Genomic DNA, 17,888 nt, shown 5'->3' on the forward strand with positions numbered 1-17,888 from the left:
CGTCAACATCTCTTCGCCTAAAACCTCAGCCAGCGAATTTTTTTAAGTATGACTTTTGTAATATCTGCTATCAACAAAATTAAAGCTCATCCATTAAACAGCAGAATATTTTGCCAGTAATGCAAAGATAACGGTGAAGAGTTTAAACACTTGCTTCTTTACATTGAAGTGCACTGTCTGTCAGAAGGCTGCTGCGTAAAACGTTTCTTTGATATTTTTGACACTGTGGTTGAATTTTTGCTCAAAGTCGACAAGAGCTTGGGAAACAAGATTGAACTTCTATGTGGAGATGTGGCATCTGAATGACAAAATGAACATTCTAAATATGAAACTGCAGGGAGAGAATTTCAATTTAATCCAGGCAAGAAGTACAGTGTCCACTTTTATTGGAAAATTGGAAATACATAAGCAAAGCATTGGGAGACAAATGTTTCCACAGTTTCCCTGCATGGAAAGTATGGCACTTTCTTTCACAGACAGTGATTTGCAAGAGTACTGCTTACACCTGCAGTCACTGAAGAAGGATTTTCAGAATCGATTCAAGGATGTGAATGATCTGGAAATTCCAGACTGGGCACTTAACCCATTTCTTTGCAGGGTGGAAGAACAGGAAGAGACCTTGCAAGAAGAAATTATCAAAATTCAGAATGGTGAAAAGCTAAAATGCTTTTCAAAAAATGTCAGCTTTTGTGGTATGTGGCTACACTGTCATACACTGTCATACAAAGTTTCCTGGTCTTTGGAGAAGAGCCAAGTGGCTCTTCATTGCATTTCCATTGTCCTACCTTGTTGAAAGAGCCGTCAGTGCAGTGACCACATACTCACAAAAAACAGAAGCCACTTGGACATTGTTACATGGGAACTTAAGGCTTTTGCTGTCACAACTTGAACCAGATATTTCAACTCCTGCTAAAAACCATCAAGCTCAAGGGTCACATTGATATTGAAGCTGCTGTACAGCACACGGGCACTGTGTAAGCTAGGTTTAAAGACAAATAATAATTTAAAGCAGAATCGTTTTTCTCACGTTAGCAGATGGTAGACACGATTTTATACTAGAGGGGTGCCGGAAAGTCTTCTTCGGTTGTCCATCGAAATCCAATGACAATGTCCACTCCTTTAACGGTGAAACCTTTGTGACCTGGACCCACAGGAACTATTGCAGGTGGGACATGTATATGTAGTGGTGGTGGCAACCATGACTTCATTTCTCCTGGCTCTCTTCTTCTGTCTTCTAGTTGATCTTTCCATCTCCAGAATACGAAACCCGTCCCTACACAGCTGTCGCCAAGCGGAAAGTACACTGTCCCTAAGAGAGGTGTTGGCAAGCCGGAAGGTGCTTTGGGGGGGGGGCACGTAGGCAAGTATGAAGGTGCTTTGGGGGGGGGAGGCACGTTGGCAAGTATGAAGGTGCTTTAGGGGGTGTTGGCAAGGATGAAGGTGCTTTGGGGGGGGCACGTTGGCAAGTATGAAGGTGCTTTGGGGGGGGGCACGTTGGGAGGTATGAAGGTGCTTTAGGGGGTGTTGGCAAGCCTGAAGGTGCTTTGGGGGTGTTGACAAGTATAAGGTGTTTTGGGGGGTATTGGGGTAAAAAAGGATGGGAAACACTGGTTTAAAGAAATGTGGATCAAATGTAGGCAGACTGGCTTGGCGGGCTACTTGGTCAACATGGGCCCAAGAGCCTGTTTCTGTGCTGTAAACCTCTATGAATTTCTCAAGGAGTATTATGGATACAGGACTATATTGTAGAAGGAAACTGGGGCAAAAAGGGGACATGAGATATCCTTGGCAAATAAGGTGAAGGAGAATACATCTGTACAAGTTGTTGGTGAGCCCACATTTGGAGTAATGTGCGCAGCTTTAGTCGCCATACTACAAAAAGTATACGATTAAGCTTGAGAGGGTGCAGAAAAGCTTCACAGGAAGTTGCTGGGACTTGAGGGCTTGGGTTACAAGGAGATTTGATAGGCTGAAGCTGCTTTCCCTGAGCAAGGGAGGCTGAGGGTTAACTTCATAGAGGTTTATAAAATCATGATGGGCTTACATAAGGCAGATGGTCAGAGTCTTTTCCCCAAGGTGGAGGAGTTTAAAAGTAGAAGGCATAGATTTAAGATGAGACATGAAAGATTTAGAAAGAGACCTGAGGGAAAGATCTTCCACATAGAAGGTGGTGGGTATATGGAATGAGCTGCCAGCGGGAGATGGGAGTGGTTCAGGTTGGCACCTTGGTTAGTAAGGATAGCTTGGGCTGAAAGGCCTGTTTCTATTTTGATTAACTGTATGACTCTAATTAGTGTTCTGTCTGTGTAACCATGTTACCAATCTCCATGTTCCTTCACCTGATATAAGTTTTTTGTTTGGTATCTTATCAAATACACTTTGACATTCCAGAAATGGTATGTCATTTATTTCTTATCCATGCTCAAAAATATTCCCTAGGATCTGACAAACATTTCTTCCATTATATATAAACACAAAATTCTGTAAATACTTAGCAGGTCAGGCAGCATTTGTGGAAGAGAAACAAGAGTTACTGTTTCAGAATAAACAATTTTCATCAGCTCTGCATGTCAAGACATAGGATCTTCAACCCAAAATGTTAATGCTTTTTCTGTCACAGTTTTGGATCAGATTGTATCATGGTTATTTTCTGTGCAGTTTAACAATTATGCCTGCTTGTATTTAATATAACTACCTACATACGTGTAACTGTTCAGGGTGTTTCCTAATAGTCACCATATATATATGCAATTGTTCATCGGGTCCCCTAGTAGATACATATCAGTCTCTTTCTGGAAGCTTCTTGGTATTGCATTATTTGAATAGGGGTTATTTGATTGGTTAGCTCTTATCTACAAATTTGAATAGCATGTATTTTATCTATGGTATAGGAAGGACTGAACACGTTGGCCTGCCATCTTTACTTCTTCTTTCTTTCCCCTACCAGACCTCTGCTCTTTCCTGTTACCAACTCTCTTTTTTCTATTAGCACTTAACAAAATGATTATGAAGCAACAAGTTTTATGCCCCTTTCTTGACTCCTAAAAGCACCCTGGATCAAAAACATCAGAATCTAACAACAGACAACCTGAACTGCCAAATGTTTCCAGCATTTTCTATTGGCTCTAACAGATCTTCTGAATTTCATTTTATATAACCAGGTGGATTTGACCATTCCTGAACAGCATTTACCCCAGTGATCCAGATATAGCAGCTGTTACACATTCCAGTCATTCTTCTTGTCTTCACCTTTTCACACAAACACACACAACACCCTCTCTCATTTACTCCCTCCCTTTCTCCCCATCTCCATCCCCACCCAAATCTCCTCTTACCTCAACTGAGTAATCCTGAGGCTCATTTGGAACTTCAGTGATATATTCATCCAGGCGTTCCACACTCACCATCTGTATTTCAGTTTGTGTGAAGCTAGAAATGACTCCGGAGAGTAAGTTTGTGATTGACAGAGCATAGGATAGGGCGAGACCCACTAGGCCTGAGACAAGAGAAAAAACAATATGGTAGTTACTCACCTTGAGTTGAAACGTGCTGGTGATTGACATGTGAAGAGAGAATAGGTCAAATGGACTCACATTGGTCCAACATATCGATGCAATCATGAGGGAGGCATGCTAGTGAATACACTTCATTAGGAGTTTGATGGGAATTGCATATGTCACCAAAGACTCTAGCAAAATTTTACAGAGGATCAGAGAGTTGTAGACTCGGCTAACTCCACCGCAGGCTCGAGCCCCCCCACCATCAAAGACATCTTCAAAAGGTGTTGCTTCACGAAGGTGGCTTGCATCATTAAGGATCCTTACCATGTGTGACTTGCCCTCTTCTCATTACTAACGACAGGGAGGAGGTACTGGAGCCCAAAACACACACTCAGTGTTTTCAGAACAGCTTCTTCTCCTCTGTCATCAGATTTCTGAACGATCCATGAACTCCCCTTTCGCACTATTTAATTGAGTTTTCATTGCAACTTTCTGCATCAGGTCACAGTCCTAACACTTAAATGTAAATTCAGGAGACTTGGATAAAGCAACTGGGCAAAATTTTAGATGGGTTTCAATGCAGGCAAATGCAAATCAATCAAGCGTGGGCTAATTATTGGTCTTAATGTTGTGCAAATGATAATGGAAATAGTGGAGGGTCAAAGAAACTTACGGGCAATAAGCATGCTTGGGATAGTCAGAATTAAGAAATTGTGTAATTTCAATATGTTTTAAAAGAATAGGTTCCGAATTTATTTATGAAAATACAGAAAGGTTGTCAAAGAAAGTACATGTAATTGTCTAGACTGATGCACAGAGTAGCTTTTGGACTTGTAAGGGTCCAGAGTGAGGATGAGCAGCCGGAAGTCTCGGTGTATATTGGCACCAATGTCATAGGTAGACAAGGTGAGGAGGTCTGGAAGAGAGGTAGAAAGCTGAGAAACAAGACCTCCAGGGTAGTAATCGCTAGATTGCTGCCTGTGCCACACGCCAGAGAAAGAATAGGATGATTTGGCAGTTGAATGTGTCGCTGAGGAGTTGGTGCAGGGGGCAGGGGTTCAGGTTTATGGATCATTGGGATCTCTTCTAGGTAAGGTATGACCTGTACAAAAGGGCTGGGTTACACCTGAACCTGACAGGGACGAATATCCTTGTGGGCAGGTTTGTTGGAGTTGTTCGGGAGGGTTTAAACTAATTTGGCAGAGGGATGGGAACCAGAGTGATAGTGCTTGAGGATGGGGTAGTTGGTTTACAAAGGCAATGTGTAATGAAACTCCAAACAAGGAGATGCTGATGATAGGGAAAAATTGCAGTCAGCTGGATAAATTGCAACTTAAAAGGCGGACAAAATCGAAAAGGATGGATAAAGGACTGAAGGTGTTACATTTGAATGCGCGCAGTACATGGAATAAGGTAGATGAACTTCTGGCTCAGTTACAGATTGGCATGTATAATGTTGTGGGCATCACTGATCATAGCTGGGAACTTCATGTCCAAGGATACATATTGTATTGAAAGAACAGGCAGGAAGGCAGAGGGGTTGGTATTGCTCAGCTGGTAAAAAATGTTATCAAATCATTATCAAGAGGTGACAGAGGGTTGTAAAGTATTTAATCATTGTGGTTAGAGCTAAGGAACTTCAAGGGTAAAAAGACCACTGATGGGAGTTATATAAAGACAGTAGCAAGGATGTGGTCTACAAATTACAATGGAGAATAGAAAATGCATGCCAAAAGGGCAATGTTATAATAATCATGGGGGACTTCGATAATCAGGTAGATTGAGATTGGGAAAATCAGGTTGGTGCTGGATCCCAAGAAGAGGAATTTCTAGAATATTTATGAAATAGCTTCTCAGAGCAGCTTTTGGCTGAGCCCACTAGGGGATTAGCTATTCTGGATTGGACGTTGTTCAATGAACCAGAACTGATTAGAGAACTTAAGGTAAAAAGAATGCTTAGGGGCAAGTGATCATAATGTGATCAAATTCACCCCGAAATTTGAGAAGGAGAAGCTAAAGTCAGATGTATCAGTATTATAGCGGAGTAAAGGGGATTACAGAGGCATGAGAGAGGAGATGGCCAAAATTGATTAGGAAAGAACATTGGTAGGTATGATGGCAATGGCTGGAATTTCTGGAAGCAATTCAGAAGGCACAGGATATATACATCCCAAAGAGGAAGAAGTATTCTAAAGGCAAGATGACACAACAGTGGCTAATTATGAAAGTCAAAGCCAACATTAAAGCCAAAGAGAGGGCATATAATAGAGCAAAAATTAGTGGGAAGTTAGAGGAATGGGAAGCTTTTAAAAATCAACAGAATTAAACTAAAAAAGTCATTAAGGAGGAAAAGATGGAACATGAAAATAAGCTAGCCAATAATATTAAAGAGGATACCATAATCTCTTTTAAAGTGTAAAAGAGAGGTGAGTGTGGATATCGGACCGCTGGAAAACGATGCTGCAGAGGTAGTAATGGGAGACAAGGAAATGGTGGATGAACTGAATAAGTATTTTGCATCAGGCTTCACTGTGGAAGACATCAGCAGTATGGTAGAAGTTTGTGAGTGTCAGGGGTCAGAAGTGTGTGAAGTTGCCATTACCAGGGAGAAAGTTCTTGGGAAACTGAAAAGTCTGAAGGTAGATAAGTCACCTGGACCAGATGGTGTACACCACAGGGTTCTGAAAGAGGTTGCTGAAGATATCGTGAAGGCATTAGTAATGATCTTTCAAGAATCACTAGTTTCTGGAATGTTTCCAGAAGACTGGAAAATTGCAAATATCACTCCACTCTTCAAGAAGGGAGAGAGGCAGGAAAAAAGGAAATTATAGGCCAGTTAGTCTGACCTCATTGGTTGGGAAGATGACAATTGTTGAGGATAAGGTTTCAGGATGCTTGGAGGCACACGAAAAATTAGGCCACACTCGGCATGGTTTCTTCAAGGAAAAATCTTGCCTGACAAACTTCTTGGAATTCTTTGAAAAAGATAACAAACAGGATAGACAAAGGAGAATTGATTGATGTTGTGTACTTGGATTTTCAGAAGGCCTTTAATATGAGGCTGTTTAACAAGCTACAAGCACATGGTATTACAAGGAAGATACTAGCATGGATAAAGCAGTGGTTGACTGGCAAGAGGCAAATAGTGGGACCAAAGGGAGCCTTTTTCTGGTTGGCTGCCGGTAACTAGTGTTGTTCCATGGGGGTCTGTGCTGGTACCCCTGCTTTTTACATTATATGTCAACTATTTGGATGATGGAATTAATGTCTATGTTGCAAAGTTTGCAGACGGTATGAAGATAAGTGGAACGGTAGGTAATTTTGAGGAAGTACAGAGGCTACAGAAGGACTTAGATGAGGAGAATGGGCAAAGAAATGGCAGATGGAATACAGTGTCAGGAAGTGTACAGTCATGCACTTTGGTAGAAGTAATAAAAGGGTAGATCATTTTCTAAATGGAGATAAAATTCAAAAATCTGGGTGCAAAGTTACTTGTGAGTCCATGTGCAGGAATCCCTAAAGGTTGTCTGTGGTGAGGAAGGCAAATGTGATGTTAGCATTCATTTCAAGAGGACTAGAATATAAAAGCAATGATGTAATGCTGAGGCATTATAAACCACTGGTGAGGCCTCACGAGCATTGTCAGCTGTTTTGGGCCCCTTATCTTAGAAAGGATATGCTGCCATTGGTGAGGGTTTAAAGGAAGTTCATGAAAATGATTCCAGGATTGAAAGGCTTGATGTATGAAGAGTATTTGATGGCTCTGGGCCTGTATTCAGTAGACTTCACCGAAACCTATCGAATAGTGGAAGGCAAACACGAGGAAATCTGCAGATGCTGGAAATTCAAGCAACACACATCAAAGTTGCTGGTGAACGCAGCAGGCCAGGCAGCATCTCTAGGAAGAGGTACAGTTGACACTTCGGGCCGAGACCCTTCGTCAGGACTAACTGAAAGAAGAGCTAATAAGAGATTTGAAAGTAGGAGGGGGAGGGGGAGATCCAAAATGATAGGAGAAGACAGGAGGGGGAGGGTGGGGGAGATCCAAAATGATAGGAGAAGACAGGAGGGGGAGGGATCCCTCCCCCTCTTGTCTTCTCCTATCATTTTGGATCACCCCCTCCCCCCGACTTTCAAATCTCTTACTAGCTCTTCTTTCAGTTAGTCCTGACGAAGGGTCTCAGCCCGAAATGTCGACTGTACCTTTTCCTAGAGATGCTGCCTGGCCTGCTGCGTTCACCAGCAACTTTGAATGGTGGAAGGCCTTGATAGAGTGGATGCGGAGAGAATGTTTCCAATGGTGGGAGAGTCCAGGACCAGAGGACACAGACTCAGAATAGAAGGGTGTCCTTTTAGAACAGAGATGAGGAGGAATTTCTCCAGCCAGAGAATGGTGAATCTGTGGAATTATCTGTGGAGGCTAAGTCTTTACATATATTTAAGACAGAGGTTGACAGATTCTTGATTGGTCAGGGCATGAACAGATACAGGGAGAAGGCAGGAGATTGGGGCTGAGAGGGAAATGAATCAGCCATGGTGCAGCAGACTCGATGGGCCAAATGGCTGAACTCTGCTCCTATTTCTTATGGTCTTATTTGGGTTTAGGAAGTAAGGTAATGCAATTTGTGATCACGGGTTAGTGGTTTATTGTCCATTTCACCTCTAGTGGGCAGCATCAGTCTTGTAACTGATCAGATACGTTAGCAACAATCAACTCTCTACTTCCCCAGCAGGGAATCTTTAACTGATAATTTGTAGATGTACAGTTTACTTCAAATCTCTGCCTTAATTTTACACCTACATTAAAATTATCCATATTCTTAAGAAAGAATTGCTCTGATTTTACTGTCCTAATGTTGGTAAGGTTACAACATTCACTGTTATCATAGGACAAATCTAATCCAACTGTATCTTCAAATATCTATGTATGCACAGAAGACTCTTTTCAGTCTTGTACTGCAGAAATCAGGAGATTGATTCCTTTGAATCTTGTGCTGCAACTGAAATTAGTTTTGGTCACCCTTTATTAGGAAAGGCAAGGTTAAACTGGAAACAGTGCAGAAAAAGCTAGAGGACTAAAGGATCTAACTTAAAGGGAGAGAAGTGAGGGTTGGACCAGCCCAGATTGGATAAAGCATTCCTTGAAACATAAGGAATCACGATAGGCATAGATAAAATTGATGGTGTCTTTTCCCCAGGGTAGGGAGTCCAAAACTAGTGGATATAGATTTGGAGTGTGAGGGGAAAGATTTAAAAGGGACCCTGAGGACAACTTTTTCCACACAGAGGGTGGTGAGTACATGGAACAAACTGCCAGAGGACGTGGTTGAGACAGTACAGTAGCATCATTTAAGGAGCACATGGATGGATGTGTGGAAGGACAGGGCTTCGAGAGAGATGGCCTGAACACAGTAAATTGAGAGGAGCTGATTGGGCACCATAGCCAGCATAGACTGTTTAGGCTTAAGAGCCTGTCCATACTGCATTGCTCTATGACTCTAAATTTAGGGCATAATTAACGCAGATTACTATAATAGAGCAATCCAAAAATCTAATAGCGGTTGTTTCTTACAACTGGAGAGTGGGATGCATCCATTCCAGGATGACAGAGGGCTCACCTTCCTATTCTGAACAGTACAGCACCTAGTTCACCAAGGTCACATAATCAGTATTCTTGCAATTTACCCTTCGGTCCCCCCCACCCCCATTTCTTTGCTAATCTTCTGGACATCTTCATTAATGCTCAGCTGCATTTTGCCATTGATTCCTTCACTTTCCGAACTGGATTTTGTTCCTCTCCCCTTACCTCAATCCCTGCATTTCTTTGTCTCGAGAAACCTCTGTGGAGTAAGATACAGACTCTGATGAAAGGTCATTGAACTGAAACGCTGATTGGTTCTCTCCCCCAGAAGCTGACCGAATTGCTGAGTATTCCCACACTTTCCAATCTAAGCTGAGAGTTCCACTAGTCTACTGTTTCTGTTTCAACTAGGGATAAATACATCGATGAATCCCCTACCCTATAAAAGCTCCAAAAGCATTTTGTGCTTTCCATTCAAACTTGTCTCCTGGATGAAGAAAGGTATGTAAAACTGACGCCATCATGAAACTATCTATTGTTCAAAATGCAAAGGAACAATGCCCCAAATCCAGGGAAGTGAATACATTGGTGATTAATGGGAGGACCACAGACAGCAATAGAGTTGTATAGCAGAGAAACAGGCCCCTTGGCCCAACACAACAATGCTGACCGTTACAGTTGTTTATACTAATCCACTTGCCTCTTAATCAGTGGTGTTCCTGCTTGGGGTGTGAACTGGAGTGCGGGGTACAGACAGTCAGTGGTTTTCAGTGTCCCTCGGGCAGGGACCAGAGTGAGGAGTTCAGTCAGTCAGTGGTGTTCCAGTGTGGGTTGTTGTCTGTGTGTGGTACAGTCAATCACTGGTGTTCCTACTCTGTAGCATTGTTGTGTGGAAAATAACACAGTCTGGCAATGTTGCTCAGGCTCAGTTTAGCTAACTCGCTTTCTCAGGCACCGCTGCAGCTTGTGGCGGTGGGAATGGTGCTTTGACACTGAGATATGATGGGTGTACTCTGCTCTTGTCTCATCAAATGGCTCCTTGTCTTGAGATGCTAACATCTTACCTGGATTGCCATGGCTAAGGCTGTGCTGAAGGACAGCGATAACAGCGATGGCCGTCACTACAGTAACACCAATCATCTGCAGCCTGATGTCGAGCCACTGCATGGCAGTATTGGCAGCATAAAGACAGCGCTGGTTCAGTTCAAGGCGACAGCCATTCTCTTTTTCAAACCTGAGGAGGGAGTGGGAGTGGGATTAGATAACAAATGAGGCAACGTATGTATGTGGAAATTTCTAGAACTGCAGGTAAAATGACACATCAACAATCTCACAGCCATCAGGTAGGCTGGGAAGGCAAATGTTGCAAATGCTTGCACTTGAGAGCTTTCCAAGAAGCATTTTGGAAAGCCTTCCCGGGTAATTTTAAAATGAATTACTACTGAAAAGAAGAATCTATTCCATGCCTTAGTGGGTTCCCCTGCCAACTAGTTCAAACACCCAACAAAAAAGCACATCACTTTTAATCTTTTCCCACCTCACCTTAAACTAATACAAGATTTGGACTGTCTATTACGCCCATACCTCTCATAATTTTATAAAATTCGGTCAGGTCTCCCCCCCAGCCTCTGTCACTACATTTGACCAACCTATCCTTGTAGCACTCGCCCTCAAGCCTAGACAGCATCCTGTTAAACCTCTTCTGCACCCTCTCCAAAGCATCCTTCCAACAATAGGGCAACCAGAACTGAATACAATTCTTCAGATACAGCCTCACCAAGTTTTATAAATCTACATTATAACATGCTAACTCTTGAATTTAATGTCTCAACTAATAAAGACAATCATGCCATAAGCTTTCTTTTCCACCCCATCAGCTCGTGTGGCCAATTTCAGAGAGCTATGGACTTGGATCCCAAGACTGTTGTGTATTACATGATAGTTGGTGGACTTGTCGAGGGTAGTCTTTTGCTACAGACTGATATTGTTTAGTTGGTAAGAGGGACAATGAAATGGCAGATAGAACTTAATCCTGAAAAAATGTGAGGTGATACTTTTTAAGGGATTAAATGCATAGTGGATGGAAGGATCCTGGAAAATATTGAGAAATCAGACCAAGGTGTACACATCCACAAATCCTTGAAGGTAGCAGCACAAATTGGGAAGACAGATGGGGTACTTGCCTTCGTCAGCTGCGATGAGAGCAGGAAGTTTTGGTACAACTTTATCAGACATTGCTGTGGAACACTGTGGAATATTATCAGAGAATGCAGAGGGCATTCACCAGGATAAGAAGTAGGCCATTTGGCCTGTAGAGTCTGCTCTGTCATTCATTTATTCATTATTTTCTCTCTCAACCTCATCCTCCTGCTTTTACCCCATAACCTTCCATATCCTTACGAATTAAGTACTTAATTACTTCCACTTTACATAATCCCAATTACCTGGCCTCCACAACTTCCTGTGGCAATGAATTCCACAGATTCAGCACCCTCTGGCTAAAGGAAGTCTTTCTCATTTCTATTTTAATGGGATGTTCTAGACTCTCCCACTGTTGGAAACATCTTTTCAATATTCAGTATGTTTCAGTAAGATTCCCCTCCCACTCCATTCTTCTAAACACCAGTGAATGTCAACCCAGAGCCATCAAACGCTCCTCATACATTAACTCTTTCATATCCAGGATCATTATCATGAACCTCGTATGGACCCTCTCCAATGCCATCACATCCTTTCTTGGATAAGGAGCCCAAAAGTGCTCACAATACTCCAAATATGTCTGACCAATGCCTAATAAAGCATAGCATTACATCCTTGCTTTTATATTCTAGTCCTCTCAAAGTGAATGCTAACATTGCATTTGCTTTCCTTACTACTGACTCGACCTGCTAGTAAACCTCTAGGGAGTTCTACACTAGGATTTCTAAATTTGCTCCCTGTTTAGAAAATAGTCTAATACTAATAGCATGTTGCCTGGAAAGGAGTTTCAGATACAAAGTGGACTGGATTCATTTCCTTGGAAGGGAGGAGGACTGAGACTGAGTGAGTGCATGATACTCTGAGGGATATAGACAGTGAGAAATAAAGAAGAGCTTTAGAGGGATCTGAGAATTGTTTTTCACCCGGCGGTGGTTGAAATCTGTATCTCACTGCTTGCGGGGTGGTGGAGGCAGCATTTTCACAGCTTTACACAGTATTAGAGGGCTGAAGTTTAAGATGAGAGGGGAAAGAATTAAAAGTAATATGCAGGGCAAGCTGAGGGGCAGAGAGAGAATCAGAATTAGAATCAGGTTTAACATGACCGGCATGTGTCATGAAATTTGTTAACATAGTGGCAGTAGTACAATGCAATACATGATAATATAGAAAAATGAAGTACTAAACCAATTATAGTAAGTACATATGTCCATTAAATAGTTAAATTAAAAATAGTGCAAAAAGAGCTATAAAAAAAAAGAGGTAGTTTCCATTGAGGAATCCGATGGCAGACGGGAAGAAACTGTTTCTGAATCACTGAGTTTGTGCCTTCAGGCTTCTATATCTCCTTCCTGACAGTAACAATGAAAGAGGGCATGTCCTGGGTGATGGGGATCCATAATAATGGACACCGCCTTTCTGAGGTACTGCTCCTTGAAAGTGACTTGAAAACTACAGAGGCTAGAAACCAAGATGGAACTGACTAATTTTACACTTCTCTGTAGCTTCTTTCTATCCTATGCAGTAGCCTCCTCATACCAGACAGTGATGCAGCCTGTCAGAATGCTCTCCACGGTACATCTGTACATGTTTTTGAGTGTCTTAGGTGACAAACGAAACCTCCTCAAATTTCAAATGAAATATAGCTGCTGTCTTGCCTTCTTTATAGCTGCATCAATAAGTTGAGAGCGGAGAGAGGGAGGGAGAGAGAACAAACACAGAATGTAAAGGTTACCTCAAAATGGAAAATTCAATGTTATTTCTTTTAAGTTGTATCCGATCCAGGGGGGATAAGAGGGGACAGCTAGTACAGATATGGTAGGCTGCAGGGTTGTGTCTGAACTAGATGACCATTGGATTAATTATCTCACTGCTACACAAACAGCTCACCTGACAATGGCCCGTGACGCCCTGATAGTGGCGAGGCCCTTCAGTGTCTCAGAGAAATGTATATAGATCGGGGAGAGGGTGATGGCAGTCAGGCGCTTGAGCTCCCTTGAAGTGAAGCGGTAGTAGCTTTGCAAATAGAAGTAAATGATCGTCAGTGGCAGCAGGATCAGCATGATCCATGGAAGACTGTAACTGATCATCAGCACCATGCCCAGCTGGCCATACAGAGCAGCCAGGAAGATGTTGAGGATGAAGGGAAGAGTGTCGTCTACGTTGTAGAGGTCTGTGGAGAAACGGTTCACGATGCGTCCAATAGGAGTTATGTCAAAGAATGACGTTGTGGCCTAAAACAGAATGAAAACCAATTAAGACTCTTATTTCCTTAACAATTTCCCTCTCTAATTCTTCCATTGCTACCTAGGCAGATTATTTCATTAAGGAGTGAATCACAGGCCAGCCTCAAATGCAGTAATGATTCTTCTAATAGACAGCCACAGGATAGAAATGCTGGTTTTGCCTCCCATATCACCCCATACATCACTGGCACATCCATCCCCATCAGTGGTACCATCCACAGCTGCCTCAAGATGACAACATCCATCTTCAAAGGTCCTGTACCTACCATCCGGGACATGATACCTGATGGTGGGGGACTTGAGGCTTCTGTACCTTCTGGTACCTCCTGCCATCATATAGGAGGCACAGAAACCTGAAGTCCCACACAGCCAGGTTCAATGACAGCTACTTCCCCTCAGCCATTTTGTTCTTGAACCTCTGACCACTTTGCACTAAAATCAACATTTTTTTTGTTCGAATTGCATTCTTCCTTGCCAAAATTGTGTATGATTTATGCTTTTCTTGAGTGCTGCTATGATGCAATGTTTCTACAAATAAGGTATTCATTACACATAAATGTGCTTGTGTAGATGACAATAAACTCAGCTGACAGCAAGAGTGAAATTCCTATCCTTCCACAAACCAGCACTGAATTTACAGTCTACCTCCGTAATCTTACTCTTTTTTTTCCTAAGGGCAAAAGAAATTTTGACTGGGGTGGGTAAAAGACCTACAAACGGGATCCTTTAAACCTGGGAATGAACAGATCAGGGACTGATTCTAGTCAAGTCAAATTTATTGTCATATTAGACAACCGGGTGACCCGTTGGGGCACCTTTTGAGAGAAAGGTAGTGCAGTGTGATGTGATGTGCTTTGGAAATTAAAGAAGAACTCAGTGTATTAAAGAAGAAAGACGCGTAGCAAGACAAATATTGGTCCTCTTCATTTAACGAAGGACACTTTTTATGACCACATTTCTGGTGATAATGACACGTTCTCCATGGTTTGGCCTTGCGCCTAATGTATAGTCATAGCAAAGCATAACTGTATTGGGAACTGGCTCCGCTGAAGAGGGACAGCTTCCCCTTCTGATAAACTGAGAGTAATTCTTGGGATCATGACAATCTCATTATTAAACACACCAATCTTTATCTTTGCTACGATGAGACTGTCGTGCAGTTCTTCCACCATCATTCGCGTTCCATTGCAAAGCCTTGGTGGATCCAAGTTCCTCATTGAAATGATGGGAGATCCCCTCTTCAATTCCAGTTTATGTGGTGGCAATCCAGAGAGTTCGACGGAATCAAGATGTAATGATGGATTTGGCCTTGAATAATCACAGGATTCCATCGATTCCTAGTTGGAACGACTTCTTTGGCACTAAAGGATGTCAATTGGAAGAGGCAATTGTATTGTCTGATGTTCTTCCTGAACTCGTTTGCAATAGGTTCATCATTGCTGTACAAATTGAGGAGTTCATTAGGTGCAAATTGCCTATCCTGACCTTTCCCTTCATACAGCAGAAATGTGCGGTTTCTCCAGTGAATAGGAAGGCACGACAGTGAGGGCATACTCTGGTCATCGAACCAACATCAGCAGAAATGTGACGGCATGCGAGTCATGCATTTTGCCTTGATCTTTCTCTGTCGAGATATTGTCGTCGAAAGCGGCCATTGTCGTCTTCAGCAAGTCTCGCAATAATGACTCTGTGCCGCATATTCTCGAGTTGAACTTTCCTTTTCTCCTCCTCTTCCTCTTCCTTTCCTTCTCTGCCTGTTTTTGTCATTCTGAAGACACGCAGCCCTTTCATCCTTTGTCTCTTCATCTCTTCTACCATTTGTTCTTTCTCTCTGATCCTGGAGTCATGCGGCCCTGGCCTGATCGGATTCTTGTTCTCTCCTCCGTCTGTGCCTATTGTTGTCATTTTGGAGACGTGCATGCCTGTCCTCCTCTGCCTCCTCTTCTCTCATCTTTTTTGTCCTGACTCTTTGATCCTGGAGTCGTGCAGCCCTGGCCTCATCCGATTGTTCTTCTCTCCCTCTCCTTGCTGCTTCCCGACAATGTTTGGCGTCATCTCTTGACCATAATGTCCCCTTTCTCTTTCCACGCAGCATAATTAGGCTATCCATATATTTTTACCCTAATGCTTGATAGAGGATAGGAAGCAGTAACACCAAGGCCTCCAAGATGCTGTTGTTTCTTGATGATGTGGTTGGTGCTCTCCAAAATGGACGTGATAGCCCTGCCCTTTTGCTGCGGTTGGTGTGGTTCTGTGAGCATCGTGAGGCGTTGCTGAGGCTGGCCGTGTGCATGTGTCGTGGTGTCGCGTTGCGGTCTCCATGGAAGGTGGAAGCGGCTCTGTGAGCATCGTGAGGCGTTGCTGAGGCTGGCCGTGTACATGCGTCGGGCTGTGGCGTCCCAATTTCCATGATGGCTGATCAGGTCTTGGGTGAAAGGCAGCCTGTTGATTTTTGGCGAATGAGCAACTTTATACGAATATATAACCCTGAACTTTGCCTACATTCTGTAAGTTAGCGCATTTTAATTAGATTTAGCCAAAAAAAAGTGCCGCTGTAATGCACCGTTTGTGCTAATTGAAGGTGACAGACAGATCATGAGAGTTTTAGTAGTATATAGATAACTATATACATGTATATAACATATAGAACCATATAATGTATATAAAAACAAGATAATGTTTCTGCAAACCAGGAGTTAAAAGCACAGCAGTACCTATTACTCGTGATAACTTACGAAGGTACTGATAAAATCTATAGATGAATCGCACATAAGTAACAAACTAAAGAGCATTAATTTTAAATATTGGAAGGCACGGAACGGATTAACCAGCCACTCTTCGAATATGATGCAGCCGGGAGTTCAGAAGACTAATGGCCCAGGGGAAAAAACTGTTTCCCCTCCCGAACATTCTTGTTTTTATGCATCGTAATCTCCCGCCCGATGGCAGAAAGTCAAAGAGGGTGCTGGATGGATGGGTGGGATGGTTAATAATACTAGGGGCTGTGTGTGCGCAGCGCTCCTGATAAGTGTCCCCGATGGATGGTAGGAGACCCCTATGATCCTCTCAGCTGTTCTCACAGTCATTTGTAGGGACTTCTGGTCTGATGGGCCACTGCTCCCATTCTAGATGGAGATGCGACTTGTCAGGATGCTCTCAATGGTGCTCCTGTAAAATACAGTTAAGATGGGCGGTGGGGGAGCCTTGCTTGCCTCAGTGGAGGCACTGCTGTGCCTTCTTGTTCAGGGTGGTGATATTAAGAGACCAGATGAGGTCATCTGTGATATGAACTCCCAGGAACTTGGTACACTTAACTCTTTCTAGGGAGGAGCCATATATTCATAGAGGGGGAAGGTTTGCCTGCACCTTCCTGAAGTCCACAATGATTCCTTTGTTTTCTCCACGTTCAGGCTCAGGTTGTTATTCGCACATCGATCCACCAGCCACTCCACTTCCTCTCTGTACTCCATCTGGTCATTGTTCTTGATAAAGCCAATCACTGTTGTGTCATCCACAAACGATGACACAGTCTGAGCTGGATCCTGCGACAGTCATACATCTGCAGTGAGTTCAGCACACAGATTTGAGGAGTGCCAGTGCTCAGCGTAATGGGACAAGAGATGTTGCTGCCCACACAGACTGACTGTGTGGCCTTACTGTTTAGAAGTCCAGTGTCCAGTTGCAGAGGGAGGTGTTGAGACCCAGCGAGGACAGTTTCCCCACCAGTCTCTGGGGTATGATGGTATTGAATGCTGAACTAAAGTCAATGAACTGCAGTCTGGCATATGAGACCCCATTTTCTGGGTGGGTCAGGGCAGAGGCTATTGCATCATCAGTGGATCGACTTGAGCGATAAGTAAACTGGAAAGGATCCAATGTAGCCGGATGAAAGGCTTTAATGTGCTCCATGACCAACCACTCTTAATTGTTGATGCTAAGGCCACTGGGCAATAGTCACTTAGGCAGGTTACTGTTGCCTTCTTTGGCACCAGATTGATAGTTGCAACCTTGAAAACCAAGGAGACAGTGGACTGTTCTCGAGAGATGTTGAATATATCCATCAGCACCTCTGTTAGTATGAGCTGCGCAGTTCTTTCAGAACCTGACCTGGTATATTCTGGGTCCCCACAGCATTGTGTGGGTTGACTCTGGCCAGGGTCTTCCTCACCTCAGCTTCAGCCAGACGGAGTGTCTGCTCCCCTGCGGGGTGGGGTGCCTTCCTTGCCAGCACTTTGTTCTGTGCCTCAAACCAGACGCAGAAGACATTCAGCCTCTCAAGGAGTGAAACATCCTGGGCACTGACGTACAGGGTAGACTTGTAGCCTATAATCCTCTGATTTCCCTGCCACTTGCACCTTGTGTCTC

General features: G+C 43.2%; 1 protein-coding gene across 5 annotated transcripts in view; it reads right to left on the reverse strand.

Moving 5' to 3' along the window:
• The window catches only part of abcc10 (ATP-binding cassette, sub-family C (CFTR/MRP), member 10), a 95,686-nt gene that overhangs the window by 15,169 nt on the left and 62,629 nt on the right, over window positions 1–17,888 (reverse strand). For all 5 annotated transcript variants that reach the window (XM_072248722.1, XM_072248731.1, XM_072248712.1 and 2 more), the window contains 3 exons: window positions 13,168–13,511; window positions 10,146–10,315; window positions 3,336–3,496 (listed from right to left, as the gene is read on the reverse strand). In XM_072248722.1, the coding sequence (XP_072104823.1) occupies window positions 3,336–3,496; window positions 10,146–10,315; window positions 13,168–13,511 (675 nt within the window). The remainder of the gene's footprint in view (window positions 1–3,335; window positions 3,497–10,145; window positions 10,316–13,167; window positions 13,512–17,888) is intronic.

The sequence above is a fragment of the Mobula birostris genome, chromosome 2 (assembly GCF_030028105.1).
Source record: "Mobula birostris isolate sMobBir1 chromosome 2, sMobBir1.hap1, whole genome shotgun sequence".
Classification (NCBI taxonomy): domain Eukaryota; kingdom Metazoa; phylum Chordata; class Chondrichthyes; order Myliobatiformes; family Myliobatidae; genus Mobula; species Mobula birostris.